Here is a 21,001-nt window from a genome sequence, read left to right as displayed (position 1 = left end):
CACACTCATCAATGTTGTACCCACTCTGCTCCTCTCCTTTTGCACTCCCTGTTTTTAATCCCCCTCCTCCCAACTCCTCTTCCCCACAACCTCCCAACACTGCATCTGGCACACTTCTCCTGCCACCTTTTAATTTCTGCATGCTCTGCCAGGCGGCACTCTTCTCTTTCCCCAGCCATATCTTGCTATCCTTCCCACTCCCCTGCTCGATTTGAGATTGCTACTTTTGTTCAAGGCTATAGCTGCAATCTGGCCAGAGTGTCTGATGACAGCTGCCATATGTGCATGAGGTGTGCCTGCTTGTGTGAAGGTATAACAGTGTGTGTGTGTGTGTGTGTGTGTGTGTGTGTGTGTGTGTGGGCGCACACGCTTTGGCCAAAAGCTCAGTTCCTAACAGTCTCTTCAGTGTCCCTAAAGACAAAGGCCCACAGTATGATCAGAGACATGACACAGTCACTCTGCTTCATGACAATGCCAAACCAAATGTTGCAAACTGAGTGAAAGAAACCTTAAAGAGACTTCAACAGGATGACTTAGCCCATCTGCCATATTCAACAGACATTTCCCGTTCTGATTACCATTTGTTTCGGTCCATTCTGAACAACACTTGACACTTTTTAATGATCTTGAAAACTAGTTCAAAGTGCAGTTCACCTCAAAAGAAATTGAATTTTTAATTGTGGAATCAATTTGTTCCCCAAGAAGTGGGAGAAGGTCAAAGCTGCCAAAGGACAGTACTTTCACTAAATTGTCTTGTACTATTCCATTACAATAAACATGTGTTTCCTGTCCAACAAACAATGAGAATTAACTCTAGTATCCAATACACAACTGTTTCTCTGACATTTATTGTTATATTTATATACGGCAAGAGGCCAAAGTCCATTAAGAAATTGATAAAATAACTGGGGTCCAGAGAAATGCATTGCTTTCTACATAAGAGTATTCTCTCACTTCATCCATTACTGTGTCATTCCAACTGTGATGTTGCTTAACATAAAATCAGGAAGAGCAATATTTAAATTCTAAGTTCCATAATTGTTTGTTCTTGTATGAAGGGTACATCACTGAATTTCTTGAGTATGGAATTGTTACACTTACCATTACATACATACTCCACAAACCACTGTATGGTGCATACTGGAGGGTAGCTTGTACCACTAGTAGTCATTTTCTGTTCTGTTCCACTCGTGAGAGAAAAACTAATGTCTGTATGTCTAAGTATGAGTCTTAATGTCTTTAATCTTTATCTTTGTGATCCTTACACAAAATGTATGTTGGTGGCAACAGACTTGTTCTGCAGTCAAATTCAAATGCCAGTTCTCACATTTTCTCAATTGTGTTTTCACAAAAGTCATCTTCTCTCCAGATATTCCCATTTGAGTAATGAAGCATCTACGTAATACTCATGTGCTGATCTTACCTACCAGTAACAAATCTAGCAGCCCCTTTCTGAATTTCTTTAACGTCTACTTTTAATCCAATCCCACACACTCAAGCAGTCAACTTCACAGCTGAACCACACTTTCCTAAAATTATCCCAATAAACTGAAGTTGACCATTTGCCTTCCCTATTACCATCCAACCGTGCTTGTTCCATTTCATATCACTTTACTATGTTAATTCACATGACTGTGTCAAGAAGTACAATACTAATGCTGTATTAAAACATTAGGAGATTGTTTTTCCCACTCATCTGCATTAACTTAACATTTTTCTACATTTCAAGCAAGCTGCCATTCATCCCACCAAGTAGAAAATTTTTAAATCACCATGTATCCTCCTACAGCCTTTCAATGACAACATCTTCCTTTACACAACAGCATCATCAAAGAACAGCCACATATTTTGCTCACACTGTCCGTCAGATCATTTATGTATATAAAGAATAGGATTGGTCTTATCACACTTCCCCAGAGCACTCCTGAAGATATTCTTGTCTCTGAATGAACACTCACCATTGAGGACAACAAAATTGGTTTTATTACTTACGAAATCTTTGAGCTACTCATATGCTTTGGAAGTTATTCCATATGATCATACTTTTGTTAACAGCCTGCTGTGGAGAACCTTGTCAAACAATTTCCAGAAATCTAGAAATATGGACCATGCCTGTTACCCTTGAGGGGTAACATACATCTTTCTATAAAGTGATACGTTACTCCTTCTGTCTCTGTAATCAACTAAGGATAGTCATGGCCTTGCATAAGCTTGACATTTTAGTAAGTAGGTTTTGTTTTTGGACAACATATTGTATGGGAAATTTTCTGTTTCTTTTGAACATGTCATAATGGCATTTAGCAAGCAAGTGTTCGTTTTTGGACCGCATATTGTTTGGGAAATTTTCTGTTTCATTTGGTCATGTCATGAGAGCAAAAGTCAATGCAGTATATCTGCAAGGGAAGGGTGATGAGCTCCTGGATCCCTGTGCCTGGAGATGCCTTCAGGCTGTGGCAGTTATTCAGTGAAAACGTCGCCCCACTTCATGGATTCACTGCAGGCAGAAGCAGTACAATGCACTAATGAAAAAGGGTAATACGTATCGTGAACTTTGTTAAAGTTGTATGCTGTAGTAAAATCATGGAATGTACCTGTATATTATGGAGGTGAAATACATGCAAGATAAAGAATCAGCAAATGAAATTATTTAGTAGTAACTAGTGTTTGAGATTTCGAGCTGGTACGGACTTGGCATCATTGAGAAAGGAGTCTGCTGTCTCAAGATATAGCAACACAGTCAAGTCAAACAGTTAACACAGATAAATAACGGCATTCACAAAAAGACTTTCACGTAGTTCACCTCACACGATGTCTGAACAATGATAGGTGCATTATGTTCCACCCTACAACCATGGTTCACAGGCTATCATGTGTAAAAAAGGCAAACTGAGTTTCAAACGAGCAATGCTTTCTAAATATGTGCTGACTTATGGACAGTAGATCTTCTGTCTCTAGGAATATTTAAAAATACTTATTTAAAAACACCATCCAGAATTTAAGCACACTGTTTATCGATTTTCTGATGCTCAGCCACATGCTTGAACTTGTTTATTTTTATTTCCAGTTCCTCAGGATATATTACAGTTGTAAGACACATTAATTGAAATATATGAACCTGAATCAATGTTCAGCAAGAAAGAAGTGAGGGTGTAAACTGTATTAAGTAATTCACGTTTACAGTAGAAGAGGCTGTAGAAGTGGCTCAATAATGGGAACTCAACAGACAGTTATAAAGAAATTAACCATTTCAGTATTCCATTTATTTACAATTAAGACATAATTTAATGCTCTCTTAATACCGTCATCTCTTTTTTATATTTTTTTCCCCAAAAATAAAGGTTGCGTGTGATGGGAAATTCGGACCTTGAAATTAATCACTCAAGTGACTTCATTACGCTGCACGTTCTTTTCACATTTTCTTTAATACTCATTCTCATTGTTGGGTTGACTGTTCTTTTTTTGTTACAGTATTTCAACTGGACTGAAAGTCTGGCATTGCATTTGTGGTGCGTTTTCTGAAATACACGAGTCATTTCTGTGAAATGACCACAGTAGTTTGAAAGGAAAAAAAGAAATATTAGGTTTGTACAGGCCATTAATGATGAGGTCATCAGAACCAGGGCACAAATTCAGATCAGGATAATACAGGGAAGGAAATTGGCTGTGTCTGTTTCAAAGGATCCCTCATGGCATTTAAGTAATTTAGAGAAACAACAGAAAACCACAATCTGGACAGTCAGTTGAGGATTTGAAGTGCCATCATCTTGAATTGACATCCAGGGCATTAATGGCTTCATCACCTCACTCAGTTTATTTTCAAAGGACAGTGCAATATAGGGACCCTTAATGTAATCATTAGAGTAGATAGCTGATTTAACAGGACTAGATTACAGGCAGGTAACAAAGTACTCTCATATACCATATCAGGAAGTGCAGAATGACAGCTTCTGTAGTTCATGTGTAGTAGCTTTTGCAGCCTGGAACAAAGATTGTGACAAGGTGAAATGCATTAGACGTTATTACAAATATTACAAGACAGATTTAATTGCAAAGCAAACTAGAGTTAAATGATTTACACATGATCAATACACTGCATTACACTGACGGAATTCCAAGGATCTCATAAAAAAGAGAGATCTGGAGAATTTTCTGACCGGGGCAACAACTGAAAGCCCTCTGTATTGATGTAAGTCAGGACAGCATGGGCAACATGCCATCCCATGGTATTTAGTTGAAAGATACCATCATGGCAACCTAAAGGGTAGGGCAAAACCACTCACCTTAATATGTCAGAAACAGAACACCTCTACCTTGTCAAACACTGACGTGCTGGGAGATGTGGCTTTAGTATGTAACACCTACTGCCCAAATTACTGATTATGTGAATGAGAGATGATTGTTTGAATATAAAGAGGGAAACATTCCACGTGGGAAAAATATATCTAAAAACAAAGATGAGGAGACTTACCAAACAAAAGCGCTGGCAGGTCGATAGACACACAAACAAACACAAACATAAACACAAAATTCAAGCTTTCACAACAAACGGTTGCTTCGTCAGGAAAGAGGGAAGGAGAGGGAAAGACGAAAGGATGTGGGTTTTAAGGGAGAGGGTAAGGAGTCATTCCAATCCTGGGAGCGGAAAGACTTACCTTAGGGGGAAAAAAGGACAGGTATACACTCGCACACACACACATATCCATCCGCACATACACAGCAACAAGCAGACATTGGAAAATGTCTTCTTGTTGCTGTGTATGTGCAGATGGATATGTGTGTGTGTGTGTGTGTGTGTGTGTGTGTGTGTGTGCGCGCGCGTGCGAGTGTATACCTGTCCTTTTTTCCCCCTAAGGTAATTCTTTCCGCTCCCGGGATTGGAATGACTCCTTACCCTCTCCCTTAAAACCTACATCCTTTCGTCTTTCCCTCTCCTTCCCTCTTTCCTGACGAAGCAACCATTTGTTGCGAAAGCTTGAATTTTGTGTGTATGTTTGTGTGTCTATCGACCTGCCAGCGCTTTTGTTTGGTAAGTCTCCCCATCTTTGTTTTTAGAGATGATTGTTTTATATACACAGTGAAACATTACACAATCATGCCAGGTGCCGGGCCTGTTATGATGATGACAAATTCAATATGGCATTTTGTGACAGTAAAACATTTGTTGCAAGCCATGTTGTAACACAGCAGTGTACAAAATATAAATGACAAAATATTGCCAACTAGTATTTTGTGCAACTTGTCAACTACATTAGATAGTATAGCTCATGAGATATGGCAGGTAATTGGGTTTCATTTATATAAGTATTAAGAATCTGATGCTTCACATCACTGAACTGTGCACGTTCAGAATAGAGAATAATCACTACAGATGTACCACAAGATCTATATTTTGCCAGATAAATACGGGGTGAGATTGGTCCATTTTTATGGACTTATTTGTCTTTTAATTCTGTGTAGGTTAGTTAAATTTAAATAAAAAGTAACATCCAGTACTATGTTTTCAAAAAATGTAGAAATGACCATCACTATTATAAGCAAAATATGTTTCATTAATTTTTATATATACAGCCTGAAATTTGTGGAAAATTTAGCTTGAACTTAGCATGATTTTGATCCATAATGTGAATACTGTATTTGTAGGTGACGGTCCTGCTGTGGAATAATGTTATAAAAGCCCCAGGTGTAGTTGGATGTAAATTATATTATAGTACATTAGTTAGTGTAGTTGGATGTAAATTAGATTACAGTACATTAGTTACATGTCATGCAGAGAGAGGGCTTAGGGTTGTGAAAAGAAGTCAAAGCCATACGTTTCTGACAGGTGGAGCAACGGAAAATTTCTGCCTTAACAATTAGTACGAGTCTATCCCCAAGTACAATGTAACAGAATGATTTAACATTATGGTATTGCAGAGCTAACACCGACGCAAAATAATATTAAACATTACTTTTAAGAGTTTCTATTAAAATCCTCTTCTTCGAGGTGGAAGGAGTTGCCCAACAGAAAATTCTTTAATTCTCTACCACAGTATCTACAACACATTTATGTGCAATGGCCTGCTGTTGAATACATGTTTATGACAACAGAGTTTGCCTGAGAAGCACATGTGCAAAGACATAAAAATATGCAAAAACACATGAGACCATGTGAAATCACATAAAAATATGCACAAATATGTACAGCCGGTGAGAGAGACCAATGCTGTCTGGTGGAATGTGCAGAGACTAGACTGCCAATACGCACAGTGTTAGGGGGTTATGGGGCATGGAGGTGGGGAAAAAGCAACAAAAAAGGAGAGGAGCAGGGAAAGATTGGTGGATGCATTGGCCCATGCCATGTGAACTTTTGATCCTTGACCTAACCCATCCCCCTTCCTCTATCTTCACTTATCACAACTCTCTCCCTCCCTCTCTCTCTCTCTCTCTCTCTCTCTCTCTCTCTCTCTCTCTCTCTCTCTTCCATACCTCATTGTTCCTTTTCACCCATGTTTCTGTATGTTTTCAACATATTTGTGGATACGTTTACATGGTTTCACGTGTTTTTGCAAATTTTTATGTGTATTTTTATGTATCTGTGCATGTTTCTACATGTTTGGGATACCAATTTTTTAAGCATCTTTATGCCTTTTTTCGCTTATACAGCTATTCTCACAACCATCAACAACTATTTTGCCCACTTCTGCATCATTCCAGCTTTATTTACACCATTCCTGCCACAATGGATCCTTGCTCTATCTTTCTGTACCACTCCAGAAAAGTATCTCTTTCCCCAGCTAAAACAGGGTCCCACATCCTGTGTTTCAAATGCTGCCTCAACCATGGAATCCCATCAAACCACCTAACTGTAAAGATTCCTTTCTCTGAATCCCACCAATACTTTCACAATGATCTGCAGTTTTTCAGATTTCACCAATCCCTGGTCCTCACAAAACTGGTACCACAAAAACACATCTCCATGGCACACACATCCCAGAACCACCTTTGCTCCCTCAGCAAGATACTACTACTCTGCAATCCCTACTCCATATATCACATCTCTGAAACTGAATCTCTTGCTTTCCAGCACCTGGAGGAGCATTCCAGACACCACCTCCATAAGGTATCCAACCTGCTAACACCCTACTGCCACCTTGGGCACCACTATCCAACCCCTACTTTATCCACAATGCTCCTCCTTGTCCACTCCTCACAGCAGATAAACCCTGCCTAGCTGACCTATTCAGCTTGTCACATCCCCCAAAACTCCCAACCAACTCTCCACTAAATTGAGAGCTAAAACATTCCTGTAACACAGTTGTTAACCTTTACACCAAAACCCTCAGCTCCACAGAAGTTTCAGTCCTATCCAAAGGCCTCAGCTTTAGCCCTACACCCAAATTTAACTACAGTGGACTTGCCAAAGACCTACTCTCCTTCTCCCAATCCCTTCAATGGAAGCACTTCTTTGCCCCATAAATCCCTCCTACCAAAACCACACTAATTCCAACACTGAACCCTTCCTCTTCCAGTTCATACCATCATCCAACCATGATCCTCATCCCCTCCCACTTAACCACCCATTGATCACCTCCCAGGAAGTCCTTACCTCCAACTTAGCTTCAGCGCCCTTTCCCAGGTCCCTTCCTCAGAACACCATCTTTTCAGTAGAAGAAAGAACAGTCATACAAAACCTCAAAACAAACCCTGACCTAATCATCCAACCTGCAGACAAAGGTTCCACCACTGTTGTTATGAAGCACAGTGACTACCTGGCAGAAGGCCTCTGAAAGTAATGCTTTTCAAACAACCATTCGGAATATTTTCCCGACCTGTTAGAAATAGATTTGTTTGAGCAGTTGCTGGATAGGGCCAGATAACAAGCAACGACACGCTTGCGCAGCTACGATGACGCACGTACATTCATACATGTAAAACATTAAAAGATCTTATATTATGTCATAAAAAAAAGACATTAGAGGATACTCAAGGAGCATGGGAATTTTGTGAGCCATACTAAAATGCATAATTCGGCTTCAAGTGCACATTCGTATGTCCATATTCAGATGTACATCTATTTGGAGTACCAGTACTGTATTATTTCAAGTTTGGTTCCTTACTATAGCATAATGCCATACGTGCTTAAGATAAAAACGTCAACTTGAAATGCAGCGAACAGTTCAAACTAGCCAATAGTGTGGAATTAAACACTTCATTTCAAATAAATTGACTGCCTCAGCAGAAAAGATTAATAAAAGTCAAATTTCTTTAACAAACCGACAACAATAACCTCATTGTTCTGCAAGGTGATTAACACTTGACTATCAGAAAGGTGGCAACAAAATAAAATCTGAAATTAATAACACTTCAGCCTTCCATAATTATGTGAATGTATTTTAATTCACTTTATATCTCCCGGCCACAGAAATCCATTTTGTTTTCATTTGACGTGAGAGCAATAAACGAAGAGGAAACAGCAAAATCACTTAACGTAAACATGGGTCATGTGGAGACTACCACCTTCCCACTACAACTCAGACCAGTGTTGCCATTATAGCGACAAAGTCGCTAGAACTAGAGGATTACCTTTTAAATCTTTTGCATATGAGTCGGTCTTAAAACTCAGTCACTTTCGGCTATGGACCACAGCTACATCCTCAGTGTTGTGCTAATTTTTTCTTCCTAATAAATATCAACATTCCTTTACTTCCCTAATTCCCCTCATGGGGAGGGAATATAAAAGATTACTCTATGGAGAAAAACTCAACACATGCATATTGTACCGAAAAATACTTTTACACCACCAGTATCCGCTAGAGACTTTAATTAACTCTTCGTTTATACTCGCATCATGTAGTCAATTGCGATTCAAAACGCTTCCTTGCTATCATGAACTTTCTTACGACCTGCTAATTTTAACAATTTTCTTGGAAACTTATAGACGGCTATCTTAATTATGTACAAAAAGGTCCACATATTTCCTTAATCTAGGACAAAAATGCACATAAGAAAGGTCTACAGCCAGAGTCATAGAAAAGAGTGGGAAAACTGCATGGAGTTCAAACATTGGTTGAAGCCTGTGCCAGGTAACTCAACTAAAGCCTATTGCAGCTATTTTCAGTCCGAAATGGATGCAAAAATTAACTATTTGAAAAATCAATTGGAAACAAAAAATATGAACCAATTTCTCAAATTAAGCAACTGACATTTTCTGCAGTACCAGTGAAAACATGTAATTCATGTGCAGGAGCTGAGTGTACGTTAGCGTTGTACATTGCTGAACATAGCTCAATTTCCAACATTGATCACTTGACTGACGTCTGTAAAAAATGCTTTAAGGATTCGAAATCAACAAATGACATGAAATCACATAGAACCAAATGTACGGAGCTAATAAATTATATTCTAGCAGCTCATTTCAAAAAGGAACTTTTAAGTGACATAGGTGACCAAAAATATAGTTTATTATTAGGTGAATCAACAGATGTAAGCATCAGGAAATATCTCGGGACCGTCGTACGATATTTCAGTTTAAATTTTAAAAAAAGGAGTGTGTGCGTTTTTAGCTTTGCAGCCCCTGGAGAGTTCTTATGCCATTGGAATGGTTTAAAAGCTGAGGGCCTCAAATTACAAAATTTAATTGCATAGGAACCAATAATGCAGGTGTTATGACTGGTTCCAGCGACAGCGTGTATACAATTCTGAAAATGCAACACAACGCAACACAATCTTCCAAATCTCATTTTGATACTTTGTGTATTTCATTACAGCTGGCAGTAATGCACGCATCCTACACCTGGTTCTCACACTTGTCAAAGCGCCAAATTGAGTATAAAAATATTTTTCAGCTAATTAATTGTGGTGTGGCACCGTTAAAAATACTGAAAGCATGTGACACACGATGGCTATCTATCGAACCGGCTATAGCAAGAATTTTATCCCAGTGGGATGAATTAAAATTGCATTTTAAGACTACGAAAGATCGATGTTACACAACGGAGATGCTTTATAATATGTACTCAGATGAACAGAATCGACTCTATATGTACTATTTGAAAACAATTTTTGGTGAGGTGCAACAGACAATCAAAATCTTCGAGAGTGAAAAAGCAAACCCCGTAAAACTGTTAAGTCGTTTGAAGGCTTTGCTACGTTCAGTCTGCAAAAGAATTCTGTTGCCGATGGCAGCAACAACCGACCAAGACTACATAGATCTCAAAATAAGAGATCACCTTAATCCCGTCCCCTACCTAGGATATCTTTTTGAGTCACATGTGTAGAAGCTTCCAGTAAATCATAATGTTAGTATTGCAGGAATAAAAAAACGGTGTATTGATTTTAACGTAAAGTTAGGAGAAGAAATCCAAAACAGACTTCCAGGACACTACAAAGCTTTAGAAAAAATGACAATCTTGAGTGAGGAAGAAACTTTGAAACAATCAAAAGACACGCCATTAATTAATCTAGTAAAGGAAATGGGATACCCTGATGAAAAAATTGACAAAATCTTGCAGCAGTGGAAAACTATTCACTTCATTGATTGGAATCCGCTAAACGGGGACACTATTAGCTTTTGGGCCAAAGTAGCCGAATATAAAAATGCGATTGGAATAAACACCTTCAAGGATTTAAGTGATTTCACTATTGCTGTTCTATTTTTACCACATTCATATGCCGAAGTAGAAAGGATGTTTAGCTCCATGAATATTGTGAAAAATAAGCTATGGAACAGACTTTCTGAACAAACTGTAAATTCTCTTCTTCTCATCAGAAACCAACTCAAGATTAAAAACATGAGTTGCTCAACTTATGATTTCCCAGACGATGTTATTAACCAAGCCGGCAAAGGAAGACCAAGAGAAACTGGAGAGGCTTCAACTTCTTCTTCAGTTAACGAAATTGATGATCCTGGAGACGTCTTATATGATTTTGAAATTTAGGTAAAAGCATTCAGCTAATAATTATATTTTCTTTCATAAAAGTGCAGCGCAATATATACATCGTGACATGTTGCATCAAAAGTCGAAATCGAAGTTACTCATCATTGCGAACAACTTCTGCTATGAGACCAGCCATGAAATCGCAAAAAATTGGCTATTCCATATATTTTTTGTGGCATTGGTGTTTTTATGTGAAACAGCCGATTTTTTCCGCGACTTCAGGGTTTGTCTCATAATAAAAGTTGGAGCTATGAGTAGCTACATTATATGGGCTTTCAATGTAACACATTTAAAATGTCACAGTGTATGTATTTTATTTTATTAATAATCGCGTGTACATAGTTACAACTACAGAATCTTAATAGCTAAAAGCATACTTTTCATTTTGTGTTTTCAGATCGGAAGCTTGAGACACGAATAATTTTGATCAAGTGCAACATTTAATGGCTTCGATAACAAATTTAATTTTTTTCAGATTTTTCTAACTGTGCATATGTTAGACTAATTTTGTTGTTGAAAATAATAAACTTTCAGTACCATTTATCAAAAAATTAATGTGATTTGTAGTGTTTCATACCAAGTTTCTGAAATATTGCTGGAATAAAAGCAAAATAGATTCATTAAAAATATGTTGTAGGCGTTGTAGTACATTATTGTCTGGCAATACCCAACAGCTGAAAATAAATATAATAATCCCCCGCCCGCCAACATATATTTGCCCTTAAGAAAGTTTAACGACATCTAGCGGATTTTTAGTGACCGTTATTTTACATATCTAGCGGATTTTTTAACACCGGCTGGCGACTATACATATTATGCAACGGCAACTCTGACCCAGACTGCTCTGTGCATCAGGTCCGGATCTACGATATTTCCGAACTGGGGCAATATTAGATAGTGGCGCTACCCCACACTTGAGCGTTTGAGGCAGGACGCCAAAAATTTAAAAAATCGACTTTCCAAAAATACCTTCATTTTGTAGTGCACGTCTTTCTGAAGAGGAAACGTAGGACATGTTATTTGGTCTTAAGTGTGCCAAACTTCAGCACCACGCCTCTTCACACAGCATTCTTCCATCGCACGTCTCTGTATTTCGCTCTGTGGGATTCAAACGTGGAATATTTTGTAATGGGACATCCTGCCCCTCTTAAAAAGAATCTCGCAGTTCATGCTGGATGGGTTATTTGTAACCGGCAGAACAAGAACTCTTCAGAAAATTTGCAGTCTTTATTGCCTATTAGCTAGTAACTTGCTGCTATGTGTGACATAAAATTAAGTATAGGATACATAAAACGAGTAAAGACAAGAGACAAGCAAGACAGTATACATTTCTTCAATCCTTACGTCCTAGCCTTTTTTTTTTCTTTTTTTTTTTCTTTTCTGTGTAATCTTGCCACCGCTTTATGTGGCGTACTTTCTGGGAAAGACTATTACCTCATTGAAGTTCGTCAACATTTTGCTGCATAAAAACTGAAATATTAATACTAGAAAAGCTGTTAATACACCAAATAAACCAGACTGTTTTGACACAAATGGTCATTTTTATAACACGACGGAATATAATTCACGAAGTACCAACACCAAATGCCTATTAGGCCTACTAAAAGCAAAAAGTTTTATGTTAGGAAATAGTTCCACATTTCATTCTTATTCTCTAGCTTTTAAAGCTTGAGATAGAAAAGTTGGAGTACGAAATTTTTATACAAATTTGGAATCGTCATATTCTTCCGTAATTTGTGAGAGTCTGTTTCTTGTCCTTCCTCATTCTATCAAACTATCTTGTCATCACTAATTCTGTAACTATTCCTGCCAGTGTGAAAACTTATTCTCTGGTTAACTTCACTAACCCTGCCACAATCACCGCTTTAATTATCTCACATTTATTCTCCGGTTAGGCATTTCAACGTGTTCGTACAACGCATTTTCGCTACTCCCAGAATAGAACTTTAGTAGCTGCTAGCCGGGAACTGTGTAACTGGTCCTTAGTAGTGTGGTGGTCTGGCCAAAAATTTTCTGTCAAAATTTCACTTTCTTGGATACACGGAGAAGACAATACGTAATCTTTGTTGCCTGTTATTACTGTTAGTCGTTTATTTCCACTCTGGTAGTCTGAATCTATGGAATTCGCTAGTAATTATAACAACGCTGATAATTTACAAACCCAGTCAACCGCATAAAAAGTGATTGGCATTCACCCGTTCGACTTTATTCCACTCAGCTCGTATAGACCCGTCCCCTTTTGTCTGCGGGAAAGTTTATTTCTAGATGCGACGGGGTTCCCCTGGTAAAGACATCATGTACACTATGCACGCGTTAAAAAATAAACTTATGATTCATTCAGAAATCAACTTAGAATTTGTTCAGAAACCAACAGGGATGCGTTAAAAATCATATGAGCAATTGACAGACCAAATTGCGCTGGATGCCAGGTGCTTTGTGAAAAAAAGGTATTTTCCCTCAATAATATGAATTTGCCCCCCCCCCCCAAATTGCCGCCCGCGGCAGATATCCCAGTTTACCCCGCCCCTCGTTCTGGGCCTGTTGCGCATATGTGAATCGAGCTTAGGCACACCAGTAAAACATTTCTGGATAACATCTGGCTGCTTGCTGCTATTGCTTATATAGCTAACTGCCACACTTCTGTAGCCAGAAGTGGGAGAAGGTACTACTCATATGCAACTCAACTGCATATGCACATAAGCTCACTCGCAACCACTCAGACGAATCTAATGTAAACAGTTGTGACGTCACACTCATTGGAGGCAATTTGTTGTTATGTTACATTGCATAGCTTCCTAAAACCTTTGACACATTTTGCTCTCAGCACACGCTTGTATGAGCACTGTGTTTTGTTGTTGTATTGGTGCATTTCCTTTGCAACTTAAATTTTATTTTCGTTTTTTATTGCTGCAGTATTATATTGCAGTAGGGAGATACAGTAATATTCTTTGTTAGAGTATTGGTTTTTACCAGTCAAAGTTACAAAAATTTAACTGAAAACTAAAACAATGAAAAATTCCAGGGTTTTTCTCGGTTTTCTCCCGGATGAAAAAAATCTCGGGTTTTTCCCGAATCTCCAGGTTGTGCCAGGTTGCATACACCCTGTGCCCTTTTAGCATCTATCACTGAAACACTCATTTCTGTAAAAGATATGAGCTCCTATTTTGTTTTATTAGTGACATCAGAATTATTTTTGTCAGCTATCATAATGGGGGAATGTTTTTATTTGCTTCAGATAATTGTAAAGGTAACTAATTTTCCAACAATCATTCACAATGTTGCTTTAACCAATCAAACTTGACTATTATCAATACTAGACAACACAAATGTTCTTATTATTTTGTTAGTTGTAGGATAAAGAACTATATTAGATGAAAATGGTAAATCCAGTTTAAGTGTAGGAAAAACGACATACAGGTGACAGGAGCACACAAGTGGTCCGTATGATGAAAATAACCGTGTTGAAGTGTGATACGAGACAGCGAGAAATTTTGTTCATCATGTTTAATTAAGTTTTTTTTAAGGTGTTTCTATGAGGAAGCGAAACACAACTTCCATTTATCTGTGCTGACTAGAGTTTATTTTCTTTTCTACCATGTTTGTGTATTTTGTGAGTGTTAATATAGTAATAGCCAGGAGCAGCACAGCCACAATAAGTAGGCTGTGCTACTTGTTTTAGCAGTATGTTTCTTGTTGTGTAAGTGAACATAGGTTAAGATGGATAGGGACTGCATCTGCTGTTTACAGCTGTGCTGGAAACTGACTACTGTCCAGAAGCACTTGTAAGCTGTGTTGGCCATGGCTGGCAGACATCATACTGCTGCCCTGGGCAGCAGTGGCATTGAGGTACCTGCAGCAAAACTGTGACACCTCTGCTGCCTGAGAACTGTGATAACATATTGTTTTGCTGAGAATATATTCCAACCGGGACATCACATTTCTCCTGTTGGGATTATGGCCAATCTACTTGATATATGTGGACAACTGTACAGTGTGGACTTGCTAGTAACTAGGAGTTTCAGTGGGTGACAGAGCCTCACATGGTAACAGCAGATCACTTGAGAATGAAGACTGGTGTCGACTCGTTGTACTTGGTGCTTGGGAAGTCCTTTATCCAAAATGAGGGAGGGGCTCTGCTGGGGGCTACTGCAAGCAGGGTGTAGCTGGCTGCAATCATGGGTCACATTGGCATGAATGGTGCCCGCCATCTAGGTTCAAATGCCATTCTTGGCTCCTACAGGTAATGGCTCAATTTGTGGAGCTAACCATACACTGTGAATAGAAAATGAACTACTATTTTTCAGTATCATTCAGCTCTGAGACTGAAGATGTGACTAAAAAGTTCAAGGCTGTTGTACAAAATGCCTTAGGCACGTATACACTATGCAAAGTTAAGAGGGATGTGAAATATCCAACACAATTAAAAAGTTATGATATAAAACTGTTTCAAAAGCAAAGGCTACCACTGATTTCACTGTAGCCAAAGCCTTGTTGACAAACAAAAGCTAAATACGGCCAAAATGAACGTAAGGAAAACCATGCAGTAAGCATTCACCAAATCTTAAAATATAATTCTATCCACTGATTCTTCAGAAAATCTAAAAAGTCAAGTCAGTACATAGATCAAAGCCACCTATCTAGTCACTTAGATGCCATCTGGCACTGAAGGAGAGGGTCACGAAGAGAAGGCTGAAATACTAGATTCTATTTTCCAAAATTATTTCACTAAGGAAGTTTGCATTCTGATTCATTCTTCCAATCTGTTACAAAAGTGACATATCTAGATAAGTGACTGCAGCATCAAAAATCATCTAAAAATGCTAAATACAGAACATGCTTAAGTGATAATAGGTACAGAACAGAGAAAAACCATCTGAGAATATGGTCCGAGTAGCGTAAGTGGTGTCAAATTGAGTAAAATTTTCCAAATATCCATTGGTTATAAATCTACTGTTGTAGAGCAACAGTCATAAAATGACAACCAAACAGTGATGAGCATGGGGAAGTTTATCTGGTAACCAAATATGTGTCGGTCTGTAGTTTGTCCAATGATATTACTGCTGTGGTGTGCTGTGATTACTGACTACTGTACTACAGTGGAGTCATCATGCACCGGAAAACAAACAACTAATTAGCTGACATCGACACTGCTTATAGAGCAGTGGGATGCAGTGCTGTGGGTGTGAGAAGATGGCATGATGAACATTTCACAAGCAGAAGGCTACAAAAGCCTTGAGATACCCTGTACTGTTTTGTGAGGTGAAAGCCACCACTGTAATTAACAATACAAATTAATTTGTGCAGAGGAGGAAGCTTGATTTTAATCATGTGATTCCTTTTGCTTCCAAGGGCTGATTCTGATAAAGTAATGTGTTGTGTACTGATAGTAGCCATTTTGTGAAATACCTGTGTGTAAATATAGAGTTTTAATTGGTCAGAACCAAGAAGTAAATATCATCATATTTTCATACTGGGAAGAAGAAGTTTGACTAGGGGTCTGTGCCATATGTTGTAATCATCTTTAAATGTAATTTTGGTCAATGAACCTAGTTTTGATTTAAATGGTTTTAGAGTCACAAACCTAGGAAAATTTCATGTCTCTTCTGGAAGATAGTTAATAAATTATCATAAAGATAAGTGGAATGTTATTTAAAATGTATCCATAGATAATCTTTTACAACCATTTTATTATTCTGCACTCTTGCACTGATTTTTATCATGCAATAGCAGTTGGCTGAAATAATTGCCATTTTAAGAGTCTGGCAATTTCCATTATTCTTAAGAATAAGAGACTGTAAAAGAAAAACAATCAAAGCAGATGCTCAGGTGGAACAAGTCTCTGAAGAAAAGTTTCAATATATAAGATAGATTCTTCTACACTTTAGAGACATAATTTATTACAAGATTATATTTCCTCAATTTCACAAAAGTTAAGCCATTCTGAGAACTTTGCTCAACTTTTACCAACCCCACTGAGGCCAAATATAACTGTAGTTACACCCCCATAAATAAATAGAAAACTCCTTTCCTATATATTTATTTTAGTTTATTTCATTTTGTCTTTCCTTTTTCAATACAACTGTATCAAGGATTTTGTCACAAATGCATAATATACTACTTCAGCTAATTTATTATTATTATTAAATTACCTGACCTGCAGTTCTGGGTGACTTTCCCGAAATCTACCCCTTTCCCCAGACCTCTCCAGTCATTTTCCTTCACCCTTCTTCCTTTTCCTTCAACTCTTCTACCTGAACAAGGAGCCACTGGCTCCAAAAGCTTGCCAATTACAACCATCTTTCACGTGCGCGTCCTGCCACCACTTGGTGAGACGATTTTTTATCTATCCAAAAAGAATGGAAAATCCAGGATGGAATGTAACAATATTATGAAAAGGATAGTTGCTACTCACCCAATAGTGGAAATGATGAGTTGCAGATAGGCACAATAAAAAGGCTGTCACAGGAATGAGTTTTTCGCCAACAAGATCTTCGTTGGAAATAGACAAAACACACACACATACACACACACACTCACCCAAACACAACTCAACACACACGATCACAGCCAAAGTCTCTGGCTTGAGGTCTCAGCAGATAGAGACTGTGGTGTGCACACGTGTGTGTGTGTGTTGTCTATTTCCAACAGAGGTCTTACTGGCTGAAAGCTCACTTTCTGACAGTCCTTTATTTGTGCCTATCGGCAATTCAGCATCTCCGCTACATGGTGAGTAGCAACTTGGTCTTGCCCAGACCACTATGCTGAATTGTACATTGGGGGACAAAAAGGATATAGTGGTACTGCTTGATGAAGAGGGAAAGAAGTTTCAATTTTATATTGATTTATTGAAACATTATCAAGACCTTACACCTAGTAAGACAATCTGTGCCAGGCAAGGACAGAATAATTGTTTTCATGCTTGTGTTTACGTGAAACCAAGGCCTGCGGACTTCAATTTCACTGAAAATGTTTCTAGAAGTGGAATGGGAGTAAAATACATCATGTGAATACCAATTTTGCCTCGCATGAGTTTACGTTCAAAAGCTGAGCAGCGCATGCAGCTCATACCTATTGTTACCAACAAACAGTGTAACACAAAATAGTGGAATCATCACAATGCACAGGACTATATGCCTCTACTAGCTGAGATTCCCGCATTGCTAGGATATGTATTTATAATTGTGTCCGAGACTTTGTATGAGGCAAGATCAGTAAATCTATATCCCAGCCTTGTAAATACAGTGGTAGGTTGTATTTGTAAAGATTAGATTGTGGCACTTAATTCTGTCACTGAAGCAAACATTCGAAAATACTTCTGAGGTAAAAGAACTTTCCTAGGAAATAAGCCAAATATAAATAAAACCTATCGATATGAGCAAAGCAATACCATTAAGTTTTTAATAGACAAAACTGAATCAGTAAATTTGTATAGATAAGATTACAGCACCTAATTCTGTCACTGGCATAAACTTCTAAAAGTACATCTGCCATTGAGTAAAAAATCTAACAGTTACATCTATCTGTTCTTTGGTGTACTATGGAACCAACAATGCCATCTATTGGTTCTTTGGAGTCCTGTGGCGTGAGGATTAAACATCCGAACTATAAGCTGTGAAGAAGATTTTACGTAAAACTATAAATTATGACTTTTTTCCTGTGTTCCGATTTTGATGAAATGAAGCTTACACATTGCCCAAGCTGTGTTCAAGTTATATGTGGAAACTCCATGAAAATTAGTCTCATAGTTTTGAAGATTTGTTTGTTCGAACAGACAGACAGACAGACAGACAGACAGACAATGGTTTTACAGTTTTATTATTCGTACAGACAAGCTGTTAGTCACTGCTACACTTGCATATAAAATCAGCTACACTTGCATATAACATCAGCTGCCCTCATGTGTCTGCCTGCTTCGTCAAGCATAACATGTGATGTGCAACCCCCCCCCCCTCCCCTTCCCTCCCCTCCAAAGCACAATTCATCACCATGTGCAGGATGTCTGCCGAGCAGCGCATACAGAAGCGTACAAGTAGGAGCACGCATTGACACATTGTACTGCTGAAGTAGGTATATGTTACATGATGTTACAGCACGCAACAAACACCCGCCAGGGTAGCCGAGACCACTAATGCGCTGCTTCCTGGGCTCGGGTAGGTGCGCCGGCCCCAGATCGAATCCGCCCGGTGGATTAAAGATGAGGGCCAGTATGCCAGCCAGCCTATATGTGTTTTTAGGCGGTTTTCCACATTCCGCTAGGTGACTACCGGGCCGGTCCCCACATTCTGCCTCAATTACACAACGCTCAGACATTTGTACATGTTCACACTATTTCACGGCTTACACTAGATGCAGTCAGCTGGAGTACACTACTTACATCCCAGGGGGTTCGGGGAGGCAGTAGGAAGAGCATCTGGCCACCCTCTGCATCTAATACTGCCAGAACCATAATAACAAGGCCAATCCTGCGTTGGTGTGGGACAAGGCCCAAAGAAAGAAAGAAACAGTATGCAACAAACTGTCTGGAAGTATGGATTAAATACACTGAAGATTGTATGAGCATTATTTTCATTACTTTGAATCATATTGCGTAGGAAATATCAAGTAATAAAAATATTTTGACAAATATGATAAAGATCAAAAGTTGGAGAGGAAACAGCTTTTTCGAAGAGTAAACATTTTTCCCTAATTCATATAATATTCTTCAAATCAATAAGTATCTTGTACTACAAACTTTCTACAGCAGCCAATGTTCTTTGTCAGGGTTCAAGCTATCTTCATACTAAATATCACTAAAATTGGTTTAGGGGGTTAGTTGTGAAAAAGTAACATACAGAGATACTGTTGCATTTGTAATACTAGTATGGATAAAACTTTCAATTAGAACAGATTTTTTCTGAGATCTGACTTTGATTAAACAAAGGCTATGCAGTGCCCCAAGCTATGGTCAAATTACCTGTAAAACTCCATGAAGTCTGTTTAGCAGTTCTGGAGATAAGCATGTTTAAACAGAGCAACAGACAATATGATGGCTTTAGTTGAAACTCTGAACAACAATACCTTTTTTTCCAAGAGGCAATTTTGACGAAATAAACCCTATATGTTTCCCCAAGCTATACTAATGTTACCAGCAAAAACCTTAAGAAAATTTGTTTTGTAGTTTCGGAGATTAGCATGTTGAAACAGATAGACAGACAAGATGGTTTTAGTGAAGCTTTAAACCATGATATCTCTTTTTACTGTGATCTGATTTTGATGAACTAAAGCCTATATTGTTCCCCAAGCTATGCTCAAGCTGCAAAAACCCCGTGAAAATTTGTCTAGTAATTTTGGAGAAGTGTGTTCAAACAGACAGACATGAAAATTTTACAGATTTATTATTAGTACTGATTGTTCATGTTAAATCTATTGCAGAATTTATACTTGCATTTTATAACATTTCTTGAGACCAAAAATCTTCTCTGTAGAAATTAACATTGATGCCTGAAACAATAATCTTGTGAAACTTAGCTGACTCTGCCCATCCTCAAAATAGAAAGTAGTAGGTAGCACTGGTTGACGCTATGTTACTTGACTCATAGAAAAAGTGTGACACAGTTCCTCACTGTCACCTAAAATACCAGGGGTACGTAATATTAGACCAGCATTGAGTTGAATTGAAAAAGTTTCTAACAAGTAGAACACAGAATGTACTTTTCAATGGCAAGAAGACTTCAGGTGAAAGAGTAGCTTCAGAAGTATTCCAAGGGAGTGTTACTGGGGAAAGATATAAATGATGCTTTGCTTAATGTCAGAAGCCCCATACAAATATTCATGGATGATGATGTCTTTAGAAAAGTCTCAATGCTGGAAAATAGTAGTAAAATATTGGATTACTAGTAGAGGTTTTGCACTTGGTGCTAGGATTGGTAGTTGACCCTCAACATACACACAAGTAATGTACTACACATAAATAAATGGAAAGACGCATTATTGTTGATTACGAGGATGTTGAGCAATCACTGGAAACAGTTACATTCATTAAATATCTGGGAGGATGCATCAGGAGTAATTTAAAGTGGACCGAATTCTAGCAAAGAGAGATGCCA

At 38.2% G+C, this 21,001-nt stretch overlaps 1 protein-coding gene across 1 annotated transcript in view; it reads right to left on the bottom strand.

Moving 5' to 3' along the window:
- Positions 1-3,007: 3,007 nt before the first annotated feature.
- LOC126183213 (serine/threonine-protein kinase fused) overlaps positions 3,008-21,001 on the bottom strand; it is a 195,830-nt gene continuing 177,836 nt past the window's right edge. The window contains exon 12 of the mRNA XM_049924999.1: positions 3,008-3,977. Coding sequence (XP_049780956.1) covers positions 3,924-3,977 — 54 coding nt within the window. The 3' untranslated portion in view covers positions 3,008-3,923. The remainder of the gene's footprint in view (positions 3,978-21,001) is intronic.

Source organism: Schistocerca cancellata, chromosome 1 (genome assembly GCF_023864275.1).
Source record: "Schistocerca cancellata isolate TAMUIC-IGC-003103 chromosome 1, iqSchCanc2.1, whole genome shotgun sequence".
Classification (NCBI taxonomy): domain Eukaryota; kingdom Metazoa; phylum Arthropoda; class Insecta; order Orthoptera; family Acrididae; genus Schistocerca; species Schistocerca cancellata.
This window is presented reverse-complemented; position numbering and strand designations above follow the sequence as displayed.